Raw genomic sequence first — 20,539 nt, forward strand, 5'->3', positions numbered from 1 at the left:
GACGGACCGACGGACGGGTATGCGGGCGACCCGGTTCTAGTCCGGGCGCAGAGTCTCGGCCGCAGCCATGGAGCGGCGGCTGCTTGCGCTGGAGCGGCTGGCGCGGGGCGAGGCCGGCGGCGGCCCGGGACTCGACGGCCTCCTGGATCTGCTGCTGGGGCTGCACCAGGAACTCAGCAGCGCCCCCCTGCGGCGAGAGCGCAACGTGGCGCAGTTCCTGAGCTGGGGTGAGTGACTCAGGAGGGACCGAGGGGAACCGCGTCAGGACCCTCTCCCTCCGCGCTCCACGCCCACAGACGCCTCCCACCCACAGATTTCCCCCACCCGCCACCCGGAGACGTCCAGAAGTGGCCCTGACACGTGCAATCGGACCTCACGAGCCTCTCAGTCACCTGCGCACCTCACCCTCACTCTGATTCGCACACGCACTCCTTCCCCCTCACAGGACGTGGCGCATGTACACAGCACACGCCACACGTAGAATCAAACATATTTGGTCCCAGGTGTAGACACCAGACACCGGCACCCAATACATGCTCTCCACAGTCACGTCCAGAGTTCTTCGCTCACACATCCCACCTGTGACCTGTGAGAACACAAACTCTCACACGCAAACTCTCACACACGAACTCCTGTGCATGTCACCCCCTGACACACATGCTTTCTCAGTCTCCCACATACCACACGGACACACTGAGACAGTCATACACAGCTGGTGGAGAGGCCCAGGGACCCCCACACTTCTACCTGCAGACCACCCCCAGCCACACTGCTGTTACCTGTGCACCTGTTTCTGCTCACAGAGCTGTAGGTATCGCACACTTCCCCCACACACACACTTCCGTCTCCTCGCATATAAGACCACCCCAGGCTGGACATAGGGACCAGCTTCAGCCCCTTTGTCTGTGCAAGCTGCTGGCCAGGCTTCCTGAGGGCTTTCTCCCAGGGCCACGGAAGGAGACCTGGGGGGATGTGGGTCTGCACCCCTTCCTGGTTGACTCATCTGAGTCACCGGGAGTGACTGGCCTGGGGTGACCCTGAATTCAATGTGAACACCTGTGCCAGCCCCAGGGTTCTCTAGTGACATCTGGCCAGGCCATGGCAGGAGAGCATAGGGTCTGGCCTGGAGGGTGGGGTGAAGCGGGTGTTTGCCCAGTGGGCAACTAGTGTTCAGGCTCTTCTGAGCCCTGGGCAGGCACTAGGACCAGCCTGGCGCAGTTGGGGGCTTGCGACATGCCAGTGCGTTGGCCCTCAGTCCCAGCCCTTTCCTCAGGGGTAAGGGCAGTAAGGAGGCCCCTGTCTTTTCTGCTCCCCGCCCTTCTCCCCTGACTCCTGCACCTTATGCGTGTGTGTCTCACTGTGTTGTCATCGTGCCCTGTGACGCCACACCCACGTGTGTGTGTGTGTTTGCACACACATGTGCTCCTCCCTGCCTGCCTCTGGCACTTCTGCCTGGGACCCCAGCGTGGGGGCCTGTCTGTTGACATCTCCCGAGGTAACTTGCAGGGCGGTGACTCACTCTGCTTCTGCCCCAACTTGTCCCTGATCCTGCCCAGAGCCCCCATCCCCTGGAGCAGAGTGAGGGGACTGGGCAGCCTGTCCGGGGGGCCTGGATCCTCCTGGCTATGGGCCCCAGGTTTTGGCCCCTCTCTGGCTGATGGGTAGCCACCCTGGCCCTGGTTCCCCCTTGGAGGCCTGTGGCTGCTTCTCTCAGCTGCGCGCACAGACCTGGGAAAGAGACAATTAATTTTTGTAATGAGGTTTCCACCCCTGCTGCGGGGGTTCTGCCTGATAAACCTGTGGAGCAGCTCTCTGTCCTGCCCACAGGCCTGCCTAGCTGGCAGGGAGTTTACCTCCTGGCAGGGGAAACTGAGGCAGGGATCCAGACTGCAGCTGACCCCAACCCCTACTGGTCATTCTCGCCTCCCGAAGTTCCCAGGCCCCAGTCCCCTCCTCCAGGCCTGGAAAGATCTGGGAGTTGCTGGAGATGCCCCTTCTGGGAGTATCAGGGACTGTGAGAAAGGAGGAGGTTCCTGGCCAGGTGAAGGCCAAGTCCAGAGAGGGAGGCAGGGCTCAGAGTTGTAGAGCTGGTCAGGCCCGGAGGAGACTCTGGGTGCTCACATCTTCCAGTGCCAGCGTCGGGCACCAGGGAAGGGCTTTTTGGCCCTGTTTTTGAGTCTTGTGAGAGCCTGGACAGACCTATCTATGCCTGCAGACAAGGAGGCCCCTCAGGGGGAGACAGAGCCTGTCCTCTGGAGCCCTGCAGAACCACTGTACTACCTGTGCTCTGGGCCTCCCTCAGGTCTCACCCCCAGCCAGGTACCTCTGTGCTCACAGGGTCCCAGGACCCGGCCACAGCTCCTCAATGGCAGAGAAGCCTCTCTGGGGACAAGGAATGTTGCCTGTCCAGTTTCCCAAGACAGGCCCTGGCCTGGTCTTGCTAGGTAGCCAAGAACTGTGAGCTGGGGGTGGGAATGGTATCCCTGTCTGCCCCAGGGTGACCTGGCTGGCCAGGGTCAGCCTCCAGCCTGGGAAGGATTACTAGCTCCATCAGTAGGAGGAACTACTGGGGCCTGGGGCCTGGGGACAGAGGGTTCAGGGAGCCATGGATTCGGGCTGGTCAGCAGTCAGGACCCCACCTTCCATGCTTCCTGACCACGGCTGCGGCTGCGTGGCTATAGTGCCTCTGCACCCTTTGGCCAGAGGCTGTCCCTGGGAGGTCATCCCTGCCCTGGCCTCATAGGAATGGCAGCTCCTGGCTTCCCTCAGTTGAGAGCAGGATGTGGGGTCCCCCCTGCAGGTCCCCTGAGCCCCACCCTGTGTCTCCTCAGCCAGCCCCTTTGTAACGAAGGTGAAAGAGCTGCGGCTGCAGAGAGATGACTTTGAGATCCTGAAGGTGATCGGCCGAGGAGCCTTCGGGGAGGTGAGCGAAGGGCCTGGGCCAGGTGGGAGGAGGGTGTCCACACCGGCTGGGCTCACCCCAGTGCTCTCTGTGGCTTCAGGTCGCTGTGGTGAGGCAGAGGGACAGTGGGCAGATTTTTGCCATGAAAATGCTGCACAAATGGGAGATACTGAAGAGGGCCGAGGTCAGTTTGGGGTCTGGTGGGACTTAAACACCCTACAGATGGGGGGGGGGGGGCGCGCTGCCTCTGAGATACAGGCATGCAGGGGAAGGGGTCAGCATGGAAGGGGTCCACCCCCAGTGACTGCTGACTCCCCCATTCCTTCCTCACTGTAAACCTTTCTTAGAGGCAAGTGAGTGGTTCCTACCTCCCTATGGTAACGCCGAGGCCCAGAGCCATGAAGCACAGGCTTGGGCTCACCCAGGCAACCTCGATCTGAGCTCTCAGACATACCGAGCTTCACTCCCTCCCCTGAGCCGGCGTGGGGCTTTCCTGGGCTCTGATCCCATCCTACCCCCTGCTCCCCAAACCTGCTATAGACGGCCTGTTTCCGGGAGGAGCGGGATGTCCTGGTGAAGGGGGACAGCCGTTGGGTGACCGCTCTGCACTACGCCTTCCAGGATGAGGAGTACCTGGTGAGGATCCTTGGCAAGGTTGGAGGGGGGTTGACTGCGGACAAAGGAGTAGGCCTTTGGGGGCCAGAGGCACTGGGTCCAAGGAGAGAGAAAGAGAGAGAGAATCCTCCTCCTGGGACCGACAGGCTTACCCTCCCCACCAGCTCCAGGGCCTGGAGCCTCCGCCTGAGCTCTGGCTGGGAGCTGGTGCCCCAGAGCTGGTGGGAGACACAGCCCTGTCTCCCAGAGCCCCACGGGACTGCTGGGAGGTGGGCCCTGGGGCTGGTGTCCCCCTTTTCTGTCTGATTCTTTTCCCACCCACCACCATCCAGTACCTGGTGATGGACTACTATGCCGGAGGGGACCTCCTCACCCTGCTGAGCCGCTTTGAGGACCGCCTCCCGCCTGAGCTGGCCCAGTTCTACCTGGCTGAGATGGTGTTGGCCATCCACTCTCTGCACCAGCTGGGTTACGTCCACAGGTGGGGCCCACAAAGCCCCCGATGCCCCGTCCAGCCCCTGCTGACAGCTCTGGGGACAGCTGACATTTGCTGAGCACTCACCGTGTGCCAAGCCCTGTGCTGGGTGCTTCCCCTGCACGATGCCTTTGAATACTCACACCAAAACCCTTAAGTGACGGGGGCTGCCATTGCTCCATTTTACAGATGAGGAAGTCAGGGCTCAGCGCAGGTAAGCGCCTGCCTGGCTCAAGGTGACTCAGCTGCTGGGTGGCCAGGCTGTGGTTTGCCCTGGGGACGTCGGACTCCTGTGTCCCCCATAGCACACTCTGCTACCTCCAAGGGTCGTCTTCCTGGATCCCCTCCCCCAACCTAACCACCTTCTTCTCTCCTGGGAGCTAGGAGTCCGGCCCCCAGCCTTCCCCCGCCCCATGTGTGTGCTTGCAGGGCCGCGTGTGAACATACACACGCAGAGATATGCGCGTGCCCGTGCACACACACCCAGTCCACACACGCAGGTCAGTCCCCTCACTCTCCCTGCCTCCCCAGGGATGTCAAGCCGGACAATGTCCTGCTGGACACGAACGGCCACATCCGCCTGGCTGACTTCGGCTCCTGCCTACGTCTCAACAACAATGGCATGGTAAGGGCCTCGCCCCAGAGTGAGGGCGAGGGACATTTGGATGGGAGAGCTCCCGAGGTCTGGGGGCACCAGGCCTAGTGCCGGGGAAAGAAGGGTTAGGCCCACGCCCCAGGTGGAAGCACCAGGCCAGCCACCCCCTAAGGAGTGGGGTGCCAGGCCTAGATCCGTGGTGAGGGGCCCGCGGGTCCAGCCATGCTCAAGGCTCACCTCATGGCCTCTCCACTGCCACCCACAGGTGGATTCGTCAGTGGCAGTGGGGACTCCCGACTACATCTCCCCTGAGATCCTGCAGGCCATGGAGGAGGGCAAGGGCCACTATGGCCCGCAGTGCGACTGGTGGTCCCTGGGGGTCTGCGCCTACGAGCTACTCTTTGGGGAGACTCCCTTCTATGCTGAGTCCCTGGTGGAAACCTACGGCAAGATCATGAACCATGAGGTCTGGCCGCCAGGCTCCGGGGTCCTGGGAGGGCAGCGGGACTCCCGCGTCCACGAGGTGGGTGACGTCCATAGGTGGGAGGTGGGGACCCAGATACCCACCACACCTCTCCTTGGGCCTGCAGGACCACCTGCAGTTTCCCTCCGATGTGCCTGATGTGCCAGCCAGTGCCCAAGACCTGATCCGCCAGCTGCTCTGCCGCCAGGAGGAGCGCCTGGGCCGTGGAGGGTTGGACGACTTCCGGAACCATCCCTTTTTCGAAGGCGTGGACTGGGAGCGGCTGGCAACCAGCACCGCTCCCTATATCCCTGAGCTTCGCGGGCCTATGGACACCTCCAACTTCGACGTGGATGACGACACTCTCAACCATCCGGTGAGTGTGGGGGGCCCACTGCAGTAGGAAAGTCTTCCTGATCCTTCCTGGCTGCGGGAAATGCCCTAGAAGTTTTCCAAAGCAGTTGCTGAGCTGGAGATGAGGCCTTCAGACCCCAGAGATTCTTGGGAGTTATGGTTCACCTGCCCTGGGGTGGCTTGTGTTTAGTGAAGGTCCTCTGACCTCGTGTCATTCTATTAAGCAGAAGTCGTATAAGGCAGAAGACTCCCAGCGGTACCTGGGAGGCCCTAACCTCAAGGACTCATAGGAACTGTGGTCTGGTTAGGTGGGGGCCACTTCCCTGCCCAAGCGGGCGGAGGTTGGCACTCCCAGTCCCAAGGTGTCTCCTGGGTCTCGAGCCTCAGCCTGGAGCAGCACCTGTTGACTCTGACTCTCTTTCCCCTCCTTCTGCAGGGGACCCTGCCACCACCCTCCCATGGGACATTCTCAGGCCACCACCTACCATTTGTGGGCTTCACCTACACCTCAGGCAGGTGAGTCTAGTCCTCACACACCTAGTGGGAGGCTGGGGCTGCCTTGCCTGGAGGACACTAGGAGCCTAGCCTGTCATGGACCCTGGGAACTTGCATGTGACAAGTGGAAAAGAAGTGTGCTCTGAACCCTCATGAGGAAAGTCCCCCATGTCCTCAGGGTTGTCGTGATGCCCCCTCTGGGTCCCGCCCCAGCATTTGGCCCTCACAGTAGCCTCCATGGCAGGCTAGGAATGTACTGGACTCAGAGCCAGAGGCCTAGCATCGGAAGGGCCCCCTTTACCCACGGAGCCTTACCTTGTACCTCTGTAAAATGGGTGGGATGATCCGGGTCCATGCGTGGGGCTGGCCTGAAACCACAGAGAGGTCCTGGGAGAAGAGGCGCTGCGAGGCATGAATGAATACACCTGACCCACACTCATGAGCACCCACCGTGTGCCACACTGATAGAGTGCCCACTGTGTGCCGGGCGTGGGGCCGGCAGGACCCGTATCACTGAGTCCTCTTGATAATCCTTGGAAGAAGCCCTGTTAACTCCTCCATTTCACTGTGAGGAAACTGAGGCTCAGATATGCTAGATGACTGTTCACGGCCACATAATTTGTAAGGGCCAGGACAGAGGCTTGAACCTGGACCTGAGGGAGCCACCGCCCTGGCCGCTGCCCACAGTACCATCCTGAGGCCTCCCAAGGGCAGCATCTGGTCTGATTTGTTTCTCTTCCTGGCACACAGCCCAGGATTGGGTACAGACCTGGCACACTGGGTGTTTCTTGGATGAATGAATGATTGGAGAACGGAGGTTGATTTGGGTTGGCGGGGAGGGGTCTCTGCCAACCTGTGTTGCCGTACTCCCCCCAGTCCGGGCCCTGAGAGCAGCTCTGAGCAGTTGGCTGCCCTGGAGCAGAAGCTCCGTTGTCTCGAGCAGGAGAAGATGGAGCTGAGCCAGAAGCTCCAAGGTATGGGGAGCCAGCTGGGCCAGGGCGAGTGAGTCTGACCTGGGGCTACTGCTGCCGGATTAACTACTCACCTGTGGGCTCTCCCCACTGCAGAGGCCCTGCAGGTCCCCTCAGACCATCGGGAGCTGGAGCAGCTACAGAAGGAAGTCCAGACCCTACAGGACAAGCTGTCAGGTATCCCTGCCCACCCATCCCCGCCCCATCTCTTCCCCCTACCCTCCCCGTGGAGGCTGACCTGCTTTCCCAGCACACCTGAGTCCGACCTGGGTTCCAGTGTTGCCCCTACTCTGTCCATGCTGTATGAGCTTAGGGAATTATTTTGAAGCCTCTGAGTCTGCATATAGAAAGGGGGCCAAGGAGACGCACCTCTCAGTCTGCGGTGAGGCTTCCATGGACGTTGCATGTGGAAGGCCTGGCTGAGGCTGGTGCAGCCAGTAGGTACAGGTCTCATTGACAATTCTTGACAGAGACGCTGAGGGACTGCAAGGCCCCCTTGACCCAGACGGATGGGGCCCCTGCTGGTAGCCCAGGCCAGGACGGTGACCTACGGAAGGACAGAGACCATCTCCTCCAGGTGAGGGCCTGGTGAGGTGGGTGAATGGCCCAGGGCCCGGTGGTAAGAGGTCCTTGCCCTGACTGCAGGCTTTGTCCTCCCCACCCCCACCCTGATGCCCCAGGAGCTGGCTGAAGCTCGGGCAGGGCTGCGGGCGCAGGAAAAGGAGCTTTGCAGAGCGCAGGGGCGGCAGGAAGAGTTGCTCCAAAGGCTACGGGAGGCCCAGGAGAGAGAGGCGGCTGCAGCCAGCCAGGCCCAGGCGCTGAGCTCCCAGCTGGAGGAGGCCCAGGCTGCCCGGCGGGAGGTGAGTGGCGGCCGTAGGTGGGCACAGCAGTAGGGCCCTGCTCCCGCGACCCCTAGCATGGCTGGGGGAAGCTCAGAGAGCTTGGGTCGAGGTTCTGGGAACACCATGTGCCCTTGCGCCCCCCGCTGTGGCTGGCAGAGGCCTGGCAAGGGGCTGGTGGTTAGGGCAGGTGGGCGGGGGATTCCCTGCCTCCCTTCCTGCTGCAGCTGGCAGAACCCGAGAGTCTGCAGCAAGGCCAGGGAGAGGGTTGGGGTGGACACGGTCAGCACTGGCTGTCCCTGCACCCCGTCACAGCTGCAGGCCCAGGTGGCCACCCTGAGCCGGGAGGTGACGCGGCTTCAGAGGCAGCGGGAGCGAAGCGTTGAGAAGGAGTCTTCCCAGGTCAAGGTAGTGAGGTCTTATTTCCCTCAGCCTTACCCACTCAGGGCCCTGAGGGCCCAGCCTGTGTCCCAGGGATAGGGTGGGCCATGGTTTCTCACAGCCCTGCCCTGACCCCTCTCCATGTCCTCAAGACCGTCCACACTGCCTCTGAGACCAACGGTACGGGATTGCCTGAGGATGGGCCTCAGGAGGCACGGCTGGGGAAGGAGGTTGTTGCCCTGTGTGTACAGCCGGAGCAGGCCCGTGGCCATGGGTGAGCTGGGCAACCGGGGGGGTGGGGGGTGGGGGGACAGGGCCAGGGGCCACGCTGGGAGTCACTGAGTCATCCTCTCCTCCCCAGGCCCAGTGGAAAGGAGGCCCTCTGCCGGCTACAGGAAGAGAACTGGCGGCTGAACCAGGAAAACGAGCGGGTGAGTAGGGCAGACAGAGGGCAAGATAGACAGCCAGGCAGTAGGACAGAGCTAGGAACAAACACAGCGGGGCGGGGGGCCGGGGCAGAGCGGCCAGGTCCCAGGGCTGGCTGTCTCCCACTTGCAGTGCCCACAGCAGGCAGGCAAGCTGTAGCCGGTGCGCTAGGGTGTCCACAGGCAGGGCTCAGGGGTGCTTGGGCCCCTGGGGACTGACTCTACCTCCCGCCTGGTCCCCAGCTGGTGGAAGAGCTGGAGCGGGAACAGCAGAGCAGGCGGCGGCTGGAGGGCGAGCGGCGGGAGACAGAGGGCAACTGGGAGGCCCAGATTGCTGACATCCTCAGCTGGTGGGTGCTGATGGGCTGGGGGCCCTGGGGGCGGGGCCTGGGCCCAGGCATTGCTGAGGGCCCGGCCCATGACCCTGAGCCCCTTTTCCAATCAGGGTGAATGATGAGAAGGTCTCAAGAGGCTACTTGCAGGCTCTGGCCACCAAGATGGCTGAGGAGCTGGAGTCCTTGAAAAACGTGGGCACCCAGACACTCCCTGCCCAGCCACTGGTGAGCCCCAGAGATACCCAGTGGGGAAGGGGTGCCAGTAGCCTCACTCCGAAGGTGAGAGCACAGCTCATGAGGGAGCCGGGGCTTTGAGCCTGGCCAGGTGGCATGGGCAGTGGCGTGCTCCGGTGGGAAGGGACCTCTGAGATAGCCAGTCCCAGGAGGCATCTTACATCGGTGCCCCTGGCCACCAGGACCACCAGTGGAAGGCAAGGCGGCTGCAGAAGATGGAGGCCTCGGCCAGGCTGGAGCTGCAGTTGGCCTTGGAGGCCGAGATCCGGGCCAAGCAGGGCCTGCAGGAGCGGCTGACGCGGGTGCAGGAGGCCCAGCTGCAGGCCGAGAGGTGAGGCCGGGGCAGCTGCTGCACGGGGGGCCCGGGGCGCATGCAGCGGCCTGTGGTGAGCTCTCGCCCGCTTCTCCCCCAGCCACCTGCAGGAGGCTGAGAAGCAGAACCGGGGCCTGCAGCAGGAGCTGGCTGCGCTTCGGGAGGAGCTGCGGACCCGTGGGCCAGGAGGTGAGTGGCCGTCTGCGTGCTCATCCTGGAGCAAGTCCCCCACTCCCGACTCACAGTTCCAAGGGGGTCCCACGCAGCCTTGCAGGGCTGTGGAGACAAGAATTTGCTCCAGGCTGCCACTACCCCACCACCTGTTAGCCAGCACTTACTGAGCACCTACTGTGTGCCACGTCCCGCCACCACAGCCTCCAGCCAGTGCCCCATTTTACCGAGGTGGCAGCTGAGGCCTCCACTGGCCCCTGGGTCCTCAGGAATAAGTGTCAGGGCTGGGCCAGGGACCCCAACCCCAGTGACCCATACCCTCTGTTTTCAGACACCAAGCCCTCAAACTCCCTGATTCCCTTCCTGTCTTTCTGGAGCCCGGAGGTAAGAACCTGGTGCAGGGGCCCGCTGGGAAGGAGTCCTGGCGAGAGGCACAGGGACCTTGACTTTGCTGCTAAACCCCAGAAGGATTCTGCCAAGGACCCTGGCATCTCCGGAGAGGCCCCGAGACCCGCTGTGGAGCCTGAGCTGAGGCCGGAGGGCCGACGCAGCCTGCGCATGGGGGTGAGGACCAGGGGAGACCTGCAGTTGGGGGACCCTCTGCCCATGCACTTCTCACCTGTTCACTCGCCCTCCCCCTCAGACTGTGTTCCCCAGAGCACCTGCTGCTACTACGGCCCCTGTGGAAAGTCTTCCTACAAAGGTCGGTGCCTAGAGGGGGTGGAGCGGGGTGGGGACACCAAGCCATTCTGCTGGGTTTCCAAGGACCCTCTTGGTTCCTCCACGTGTGTCATGGCCAGCAGACCGCACTGTGGGCGACGGCAGTGGCAGTGAGTTTGGGTGCTGCCACAGAGTCACTGGGGCTCAGAGCCCACGCTGCCACCAGGCTCATTCCCTGGTCCTGTCTGACACTTCAGGGCCCTGGGAGGCTGCGGTCAGGCATGAGTAATGGCCATGTTCCCCTCCCTAGCCCGGGTCACACATGCTGCGCCCCCGGAGCTTCCCATCCCCCACCAAGTGTCTACGCTGCACCTCGCTGATGCTGGGCCTGGGCCGCCAGGGCCTGGGCTGTGACGGTGAGACCCTTGTCCTAGCCATGCCCCCACCTCCCAGGCACCAGTCACAGCCCCCAGGAGGAGGGATCCTGACCCACCCACGCTGTGTTTCCCACTGCTCAGTCTTTGTTTTTCTCTCCTCACTTGATGGGGAGTTGGTGACAGCTTGGTGCCACCGTGGCCTCAGGGAAGCTGGAGCTGGGAACGCCCAGAGTCCTGATGCCAGGCTGTCCCCGCCCGGCCTCACACCATCTGCCATCTCCTGCTTTCCCCACAGCCTGCGGTTACTTCTGTCACTCAACTTGTGCCCCACAGGCCCCACCCTGTCCTGTGCCCCCTGACCTCCTCTGTACGGCCCTGGGAGTGCACCCCGAAACGGGCACAGGCACTGCCTACGAGGGCTTCCTGTCGGTGAGCTGAGGCCTGGGAGGGGGAGGGCGGGAGCGGTGGCTGCGGCCTGGCAGGCGCTCCCACGGCTGCCTTCCCCAGGTGCCACGGCCCTCGGGTGTCCGGCGGGGCTGGCAGCGGGTATTTGCTGCCCTCAGTGACTCGCGCCTGCTGCTGTTTGACGCCCCAGACCCTCGTCTCAGCCCGGCCAGCGGGGCCCTCCTGCAGGCACTAGATCTGAGGTGGGTGCCAGGCAGTGGCGTGGGACAAGGGCCGAGTGGGTGGATGGGGTGTGGCCAGGGGCACTGGAACCTCTGACCTGTTCCATGGACCTTCCAGGGACCCCCAGTTCTCAGCCACCCCTGTCCTGGCCTCTGATGTTATCCACGCCCAATCCAAGGACCTGCCACGCATCTTTAGGGTAAGCGCCTAGGACAGGATGGGTCAGACCACGATCTACTGTCACACTGACCCCCTTCCAGCAACTTCTCTCCATCCCCATGGCTGACCCCTTCATCCTGTCTCACCCCTTTCCACATGGGCGGCTACACCAGCCTCCATTCTGGTCCTTGCACCCACGGTCCATCCTGGAGGGCACAGAGTTTTCCACACATGAAGCTGGCCATCCTGCCTTGGTTAGGACTCTTCTGTGGCTCCCTATCGCCCTCAGCATGCTCCCGACTGGCCTTGAGACCCTACATTTCTGACCCTTCCTGGCCTCTCCCGGGTCCCCCTCTGCTCTGACCACACCTTACTTTCTCTACTACCGAAAGTGCCCTGAGCTCGGGGATCCCTTCACATCTGTTTCCTCTGCCAGCCCCTCCCCTACCTAACCATTTCTGGTTACTCCATTAGTTCCCTGCCACCCCGGCTCCAGCAGAAGTGCCTCTTCCCCTGGGAGGTCCCCCTTCCCTGCTTAGCCTGGGTCGGGGTCCTGCTCTGTGTACCCACCATGCCCCAAACGCTCCTCCTGCAGTTGTGCTGCAGGTGTCCACGTGCTTGCGTGACCACCGTGTTTGGCTTTAAGATAGCGCCCTGCGCCCAGCGAGCTCCCGTCCGGCTTAATAAGCATCAGCTGCTGGAGGGAGAGAAGCGGGGAACAACAGCTGGCCCTCGGCCCGTGGCCCTCTAGCCTGGGTGTCTCGCCACAGGTGACAGCCTCCCAGCTGACTGTGCCGCCTGCCACGTGCACTGTGCTGCTGCTGGCGGAGAGCAAGGGTGAGCGGGAGCGCTGGCTGCAGGTGCTGGGCGAGCTACAGCGGCTGCTGCTGGACGCTCGGCCGAGGCCCCGGCCCGTGTACACACTCAAGGAGGCCTACGACAACGGGCTGCCGCTGCTGCCGCACACGCTCTGTGCCGCCATTGTTGGTGAGCCTGACGCCCAGGGCCGCTGCCTGGCCGGGGGCGGGCTGGGGGGAGAGTCAGAGCTGGTAGGGACAGTGCTGGCCCACCTGCTGCCACCGCCCAGTCCCTGCAGCCATGAGCTGGAGACTCTGCCTTGCACACGTCCTCCTTGACCATCCCCTGGGCATGGCTGTGTGAGGGGCCCAGGCTGGGGGGTGGGGGTGCCACAGGCCTGGCTTCCGCTGCTCAACGTTTCTGTGCCTCCGTTTCTGCTCTTTCTAAAACAATTCAGGTGAGTGAACAGAGCAAAGGCTTTGACAAGAAATAGAAGAGGGTTTTGCTCCCAGCTCTCTGACCAGCAGCCGGGTGACCTTGGGGGAGCCTGGATGCACATGAGCCTCATACCATCTCCCATGGGGCTACTGTGTTCAGCAAGGAGCCTGGGCCCCCATGACGGCCGGCCCGGGGAGAGGTGCTAGCAGTGTTCCTTGGCTTCCCCCAGTAGCCTGGGCCCTGAGCCAGCCTCTGCCCTAGCAAGCTGGGACCGCTCCCTACAGTCACTCATGGTGGGAGCCACAAGAGAGACCAGCAGATCTGCCAGGCCCTCTGTGTCGGTCAGGACTTGGGGGCACAGGGCATTTATCTAGTGAGGATTTCAATGAGCTCAACACTCACACTACAGAAGGGGTCAGTGACACAGAGAGAGGGAGAGACTGAGGCCCATCAGGGGCAGGCAGACTACCTGTCTCTGCCTCTGACCCTGACTCTCTCCCTCCCTCCACCAGACCAGGACCGGCTCGCTCTGGGCACCGAAGAGGGGCTGTTTGTGATCCACCTGCACAGAAATGGTACATGCCAGGCTGGGCCAAGGCCGGCGTGGGTGGAGCTCTGTGCCGGGGACAGGAGGATGGGCACTGGGTTGTTTCTCACCTACCTGATGGCAACACTGTCCCTCACTGACTCTGCAGACATCTTCCAGGTGGGCGAGTGCCGGCGGGTACAACGGCTGGCCGTGAGCCCCACTGCAGGCCTTCTGATCGTGCTGTGTGGCCGAGGCCCCAGCGTGCGCCTCTTCCCCCTGGCCGAGCTGGAGAGCACAGAGGTGGCAGGCGCCAAGATCCCTGAGTCTCGCGGCTGCCAGGCCCTGGCGGCGGGGCGCATCCTACAGGCCCGCACCCCTGTGCTCTGCATAGCTGTCAAGCGCCAGGTGCTCTGCTACCAGCTGGGCCCAGGCCCGGGGCCCTGGCAGCACCGCATCCGTGAGCTGCAGGCACCAGCCCCTGTGCAGAGCCTGGGGCTGCTGGGTGACCGGCTATGTGTGGGCGCAGCTGGTGCCTTCTCACTCTACCCGCTGCTCAATGAGGCTGCGCCCTTAGCTCTGGGGGGTGGTCTGTCGCCTGAGGAGTTGCCACCATCAAGAGGGGGCCTGGGCGAGGCAGTGGGTGCTGTGGAGCTGAGCCTTAGTGAGTTCCTGCTGCTTTTCACCACTGCCGGGGTCTACGTGGACAGCGCTGGCCGCAAGTCTCGCATCCATGAGCTGCTGTGGCCAACAGTGCCCACAGGCTGGGGTAAGGCCAATGGAGGGCCATGCCCAAACTCCTGAGCTTGGCATTGGAAGCCAGTGTGCAACCTCTTGCCCGACCACGCCCTGCTCTGCGCTTCGTGGCTGGTAGGGGATCTTCCTCTCCCATGCCTTCGTTCCCATCCTCCCCCTCCCTGAACTGCCTCTCTCCTTTTTATACCTGGCAAACTCTTAAGTCCAGCCCCCATGTCTGCTCAGGACCTGGAGCTGGTAGGCCCTCCGTAAATGACCACCATGATTTCCGTCATTGTCATTGTTGTCATGCTCCCTTCCCTACCCTCCCTCATCATTGGTCCTTTGCTCCTTTTTGCTTCTCCATCTCTTTGTTCAAACCTCTGCCGTGGCTCTTAGCACCTTCTTTGTAATGTCTGGTTTGGTGCACTGGGGGCCTACACATGGGCTGGGGCTCGTTTCTTCTTCACATCCAGGAATGAACCAACGAATGAATGAATGAGTGAGTGAGTGAGTGAGTGGGGCAGAGGGGGAGTCTGACACGTCTGCAGGTAACCGGTGTGATGGAGTGCAGGCTGAAGGAGAGGGACAGAGCTTTCTTCATGGGCAGTGGCCCTTCTGGGGTGTGGCCTGTGGGTTGGGTGTAGCACAGGCATTCAGCATGTAGGCGTTGGACCCAGACAGCCCGGGGCCAGTTCCCAGCTCTCACTCATCACTGGGTGACCTTGCCTATTACTTAGCTCTGAGGTTTCTGGTCCCTCATCTGTAAGTTAGGGGTTGTTGGAGAATTAAAGGAGAAAAATATGCAAAGTGGTTAGAACTATGCTTGGCATGGCATAGAGTGGCACTCCAAGATTGTTATCTCTGATTTGTTATGGAAATTGGGTGGGGCAACCTGGAGAGTCTTCAGAAGAAGGACTTTTGGTGGAGCAGAAAGTTACTGTGCTGTGGCAGGGCACAGAGTGTTCCCTGTGGTAATAAGGAGGAAACAAGCCCAGAGAGGTGCTTCACGTGCTCAGGGCTGCACAGCACAGGCAGTTTCTACCCTGCAGGTTACGCTGTCCCCTACCTGACGGTGTTCAGTGAGAACTCCATCGATGTGTTTGATGTGAGGAAAGCAGAATGGGTCCAAACCGTGCCTCTCAAGAAGGTGAGGGCTGCCCTGGCTGGTGTGGCTCAGTTGGTCGGAGCGTCGTCCCATGGACCAAAAGGTTGCGGGTTCAATTCCGGGTCAGGGCACATACCCAGGTTGTGAGTTCGGTCCCCAGTCAGGGCACATACAAGAGGAAGCCCAGAGAAGAGGCAACGAGTCGATGTTTCTCTCTCTCTCACTCCCTCTCCATCTCTAAAAAAAGTAATAAAATAAAAGGAGAGGGTCTGCCAAGACCCTGGGGGGCTGGACTGGCATGGGACACGGTAGCATGGCTTGACTTCTGTGCCTGCTGCCTCAGGTGCGACCCCTGAACCCAGAGGGCTCCCTGTTCCTCTATGGCACCGAGAAGGTCCGCCTGACCTACCTCAGGAACCGTCTGGCAGGTGAGGGAGTGTGTGTGCTTCTGTGTGTGGGTATGCATGTGGGCATTCACCTCTGCACACGTGTGGGTGTGTGGCCCTGAGCACCAGCTGACTGGGGCCCTGGGGACTGGTGAGCACTGCCCAGCTCTCTGCTTCGCCCACAGAGAAGGACGAGTTCAACATTCCCGACCTCACCGACAACAGCCGGCGCCAGCTCTTCCGCACCAAGAGCAAGCGCCGCTTCTTTTTCCGGGTGTCGGAGGAGCAGCGGCATCAGCAGCGCAGGTGCACCAGCGGGATGCAATGGCTGGGCGGGGCTTCCCTCACTTGGGGGCGGGGCGAAGCAAGGCCCGCCCCCGGGGGGGGGCCAAGAGTCTGCTCTGGGAGAGGGGCGGGGGAGGTGTCACCTTCGCCGTCGTCCTTCCTACACCTTCTCTGCCGGCAGGGAGATGCTGAAGGACCCCTTTATGCGCTCCAAGTTCATCTCACCGCCCACCAACTTCAACCACCTCGTGCACGTGGGCCTTCCCGACGGGAAGTCCAGCACCAGGACCCTGACCCAGGTGAGGCCCCCAGCGCCAATCACAAACCTCCTTGGAGAGGCTGAGCCAGTCACCGGCTTCTGATGTCTTCGGCTCACCTGGTCCCCGGGCCCTCCGCACGTCCAGGCTGGCGGCTGGGTGCGGTTCATTTGTCATAGTCTGTGGTGCCCTGAGTCCCCCCCCCCCCCCCGCATTGTGCCCCAACAGGCTTCTGAAGCGAAGGGCCGAAGTGCCCGCAGCTCTGTCCCACAGCGGCCCCACAGTTTCTCCGAAGCCTCCCGGCGCCCAGCCTCCATGGGCAGTGATGGGAACGTGGACCCCAGTAAGAACACCCCACAGCCTCTGGTACCTCCACCTTCCTCCCCCAAGTTTCCACCTGCTTTGGACCTCTCAAATATGACCTAGGGTTTTTCCCCTCTCATCCTGTTTCTGGAACAGTGAAGAGAAAGCCTTGGACGTCTCTGTCCAGTGAGTCCGTGTCCTGCCCCCAGGGATCTCTGAGCCCAGCAACTTCCCTAATACAGGTGAGCCAGTGGGGGCTTTTCCCTCCCCCACTCTAATACAATTCTGTCCTGTATTAGGCCCTTCACTGGGACCAGAGGGCAGAGAAGGAGCTTAGCCCATCCCTTTTCTGAATCCTAAGAGGTGCTGACTCTTACCTGTCTCGCCCCGCAGTGGCCCGGCAGAGGCCTGGAGGTGGGCATCTGGGCTCTGACTGTCCCAGCACCGTGGTCCTGGGCAAGGTGCCTGGCCTCCCTGAGCTTGTCTTGCCTGTAAAATGAGGTTATTATGTGAAACTTGCTTGTCACATGTGGACAGTGCCACAGAGGGGTGACCTCTTGGGATTCTTAACAGAGGCCAAGCCCATGGGAAGGAACAGTCAGCTCCTGGCAGGGGACTGGAGAAGATCTAAGAGGAAGTGGGAAGGTTCCTACTCATTCTGCAGCCTTGTCTCCAAATGCCCCCACTCCTCACCCTCTGCAGCCTCACTACAACCCTCTGGGACTTGCCATGTTCTTTTTCTTTTTTCTTTTTTTAAGATTTTATTTATTTTGTAGAGAGAGGGGAAGGGAGGGAGAAAGAGAGGGAGAGAAACATCAGTTGCCTCTCACACACCCTCAACCAGGGACCTGGCCAGCAACCCAGGCATGTGCCCTGACCGGGAATCAAACCAGCGACCTTTTGGTTCGCAGGATGGTGTCCAGCGCACTGAGCCACACCAGTCAGGGTGCCATGTGCTTTCACACCTTCAAGCTCTTGCCCCTGCTGTCCCCCCTGCTTTGAATGCCCTTTCCTGTCCTCAACCTGATTAATGCCCAGGTCACCCTCAAGGATCTGCACCAATATCACCTTCTCCAGAGACCACCTGGCTGCCTAGTCAGGTAGTCACTGCCTCCCTGGGGTTGGTCCACCTTCGGTGTCCTCCCCCCACCCATTTCTTGTCAGTTCTGCTGTGCTTTGGTTCTTGCCCGGGTGCCAGTCCTCGCTCAACAGTGGGCTCTTTGATGGTGGGGGTCCAGTTTGTCTTCTTCCAAAGTAAAGCATGTTTGTTGACTGAATGAAGAATGGAGTAAATAAACAAAGAGACTTCCATTTGGGCTCCAGGATTAAGTATGAGCTCCCCAGGTTTTTCTCACATAATCCCATTCCCACCTCACATCTGGCCTCCTCCAAGGGCTGCCATAGCAGGTGATGGGTCCCAGCAAGGCCTCTGGAGGCACTGGCCCGGTGAGGAGAGTCCCGCTTTCCCCTTCCCACCCCTGACTTCCTTCTCTTTTCCCTCCAGGTCTCAGAACGGCCCCGGAGCCTCCCCCTAGCTCCTGAATCAGAGAGCTCTCCTTGACACCCTCTGGCAGGGCCCACCCGCACCCCAGGACTGAGATATGAGGGGACAGAGACCTTGAGGAATGCCATACTCCGGCTGGTCCGGGGCATACAGAAATTCGGACTCAGGGAGAGCCTGGGCTGGATAGCAACTGGGAGGCTGGCCTGGGTTCCCAGGACCGGGGGAGCCTGACTCCCAGCTGTCATCCCAGGCCTTCTTTCCTCCCAGCCCAGCCTGCGCTAGCCACTGGGAACAGGATGGTCTGCTTTCTGCCCTGAGGGCCCCTCTGTCCTGGTATCCAGTGATGATTGTGCCAAAACGCGTTTCCAGTGCCAAGCCTCGGGAGGCTTGTAAGCAAGTCGGGGTGAGGGACGGAGAAGGGCTGGATCCCTGGGAGCAGTCTCGGGTCTGGGCTGTGCACTGTCTAGCCCCTAGGGAGGCCAAGGTGGGGCATACCCCAGTCTCTGCTCAGGGTCAGGGTGGGAGGGACAGGCTCTGATCTAGAGGAAAGGAAGCTAGAGAAGCAGGGGGAAGGATGTAGGTGAAAGAGGTGAGAGGCAGGTGGGAAGGGAGGTAGTGGAGGCAGAGGTGATAGTGATTGAAAGGAGGGAAAAGCCATTCAGGGAGGGAGAAAGGGATAAGCAGGAGGGGTGAAGAAGAGACCAGAGGAGATGCGTGGAGGGGAGAGGGAACTGGGGGGCACACCCACTGGGCCTTTCTCTCTGGGGAGGAGCTTGCCGTTGGGAACAGGGAGGTGCTCCGTAAACTAACTGATGTTGTCATCCAATCCGTCCAGAGGAGGAGATAGTTCCTAAACAGGGATGGGATGGGATGGGGAGGGTATTTATATGGGCTACGTGGTGGGAGACGGGCGCCCGACAGGTCCACTGGAGGGTCTCCAGGCACACTGTGGCCCTCCCCCAAAAGGGGGGGTCCTTTTTCTCAAAGCTTTCAACCAACTGTATTAAGGGATCATAGGGGACATTTTATTATTGATCACAGTCATTATTATTGTTATTATATTACTATTTTTATTAAACCTCCCCCTACTGATGAGTGGGGGGCAAAATAAGTATTTATCTCCTCAAATGCCCTATTCCCGGGAGGGGTTCACCCTGACGCTCTGTGAGGCAGTAAGAAAATAATAAAGACAACTTTGTAAGCTGCTGGCCTCCCTGCCTGGGTCTGTCTTCCTGGGGTTCCAAACACGGGGGAGGGATCAGAAATGGAGGGAAGAGTATGAGCTTCAAGGAATGTTAAGGCCAGCTTGTCTTCTTTGCATTTTCAGGAGTCAGGTGGGTCAATGAAGAGAGTTTAATAATAAAGGGATGGTTTTCAAAAGTGGGCAGCATTAAGGAAACCCGCCGATGAGTGGCAGTGCCCCACTGGCCCCCACCCCAGCCCTAGCAGCCGCAGTGGGACGTTCTCACCACCCTCAGGCAGGCTGGGCAGGGAGATGCTGTGCTGTGGCCCCGCAGGAAGGCAGCCCAGGAAACGCATTCCTCTTCACGCTACTCCCCGCGCCCTGTCTCCTGCCTCCTTTTGTCCAAGCCCAAGCAGCAGCCAGAGGACCTTGGAGCTCAGTTTTATGGTGGGTCCTAAAAGGTAGCCTTAGGCCCCGAGCTGGGTGGGGAAGGGTCACATGGACCTGCAGTACCCATCCTGATCCCCAACCAGGTGAGGCTGCTCAGAGAGGGGAGTGGAGGGGTTTGGGAGGGGTCTCACGTGTACTGTGATCGGGGCAGACTGAGGGCAGGTGGAGCTGGATGAGGAGGGAGGGTGAGGCGTGTGCCCTAGGACCAAGGCAGGCCTTGGGGACTGATGGCTATGCCCTAAGGTTCATGCAGGCTCTACAGCTAGAAGAAGTGCCAAGGGCCCAAGTGTCCCGTCTGGCTGGGAATGGGGGTTGGAGGGTTGGAATTCCAGGGCCTGGTTAGGAGGCCAACCCTGACAGCCCGGATTCTGGGCTAGCTGTGCAGTCATGGGCAGTTACCTGACCTCTCTCGCTAAGCTTCAGTTTCCCCTTTGGTAAGTGGGGATCATAAAAGCCATCTCATGGGTGGTTCTGGTGAGATAATGAGTGTGAAACGTCTTTGGCCTACTTAAGAAATGTTTGTCCTGCTTCTTGAGATGCAGAAGCGCAAAGCAAGGGCCCAGGGAACCTGAGGCCTCTTGCAAATTAAGGCGTCCGATCATCCTCACCAAATTGTAGGATGGCTGCTTCCCCGATGCCCAGCAATCATTTAGCCAAAAGATTTTCATATTTTTTAAGAATTAATTTTCTCCCAACATTTTATGTTAACAAATCTCAAACCTACAGAAAGAATATGAACTCCCTGTACTGTGCACCTAGATTTACCAATTGTTAGCGTTGTGCTGCTTTTGCTTTCCCTCCCTGTCTGTCTCCATATACGTAGATGACCTGCTACCATTTGCAAGTAAGTTGTAGACATTTTGAACTTCACACCTAAATATTCCATAGGCTTCTCTTAAAAATAACGAGCCAGCAGAAGCCACTGTTATTGTCTGGAGAGACTGAACATTGATACAACAATATTGTCTGATACACAATCTGTTATGGGTTGAATTGTGAGCTCCGCCCCAATTCCTACCTTGAAATCCTAACCTCAACTATCTCAGTATGTGACCTTCTTTGGAAATAGAGTCATCGCAGATGTAATTAGTTAGAATCAGGTTCTTGGGGTGGGCCCTAATTCAGTATGGCTGGTGTGCCTGAAAAGGGGGGACGTTCAGACCCAGACACACATA

The 20,539-nt window shown here is 60.4% G+C and overlaps 1 protein-coding gene across 2 annotated transcripts; it reads left to right on the forward strand.

Moving 5' to 3' along the window:
- Nucleotides 1-18,936, forward strand: CDC42BPG (CDC42 binding protein kinase gamma). 2 transcript variants are annotated; one of them, XM_090258976.1, is made up of 37 exons: nucleotides 1-227; nucleotides 2,832-2,923; nucleotides 3,003-3,086; nucleotides 3,443-3,538; nucleotides 3,850-3,998; nucleotides 4,524-4,617; nucleotides 4,853-5,053; nucleotides 5,178-5,426; nucleotides 5,841-5,920; nucleotides 6,776-6,873; nucleotides 6,967-7,047; nucleotides 7,341-7,447; nucleotides 7,551-7,730; nucleotides 8,025-8,117; nucleotides 8,243-8,364; nucleotides 8,452-8,521; nucleotides 8,759-8,865; nucleotides 8,961-9,075; nucleotides 9,267-9,415; nucleotides 9,498-9,586; nucleotides 9,900-9,952; nucleotides 10,034-10,132; nucleotides 10,212-10,271; nucleotides 10,539-10,644; nucleotides 10,901-11,034; nucleotides 11,113-11,252; nucleotides 11,350-11,431; nucleotides 12,162-12,378; nucleotides 13,140-13,202; nucleotides 13,323-13,922; nucleotides 14,941-15,038; nucleotides 15,340-15,424; nucleotides 15,568-15,688; nucleotides 15,849-15,966; nucleotides 16,153-16,267; nucleotides 16,384-16,469; nucleotides 17,732-18,936. In XM_090258976.1, the coding sequence occupies exons 1-37, from the start codon at nucleotides 68-70 to the stop codon at nucleotides 17,786-17,788; spliced, it is 4,650 nt and encodes a 1,549-aa protein (XP_090115102.1). In that variant the 5' UTR covers nucleotides 1-67; the 3' UTR covers nucleotides 17,789-18,936. The 2 variants fall into 2 exon arrangements, with proteins under 2 accessions (XP_090115102.1, XP_090115101.1); XM_090258975.1 differs by having other exon boundaries at nucleotides 9,900-10,132.
- Nucleotides 18,937-20,539: the final 1,603 nt, after the last annotated feature.

This window comes from Furipterus horrens, unplaced genomic scaffold (genome assembly GCF_987537825.1).
Source record: "Furipterus horrens unplaced genomic scaffold, mFurHor1.1.pri manual_scaffold_2, whole genome shotgun sequence".
NCBI classification, from domain to species: domain Eukaryota; kingdom Metazoa; phylum Chordata; class Mammalia; order Chiroptera; family Furipteridae; genus Furipterus; species Furipterus horrens.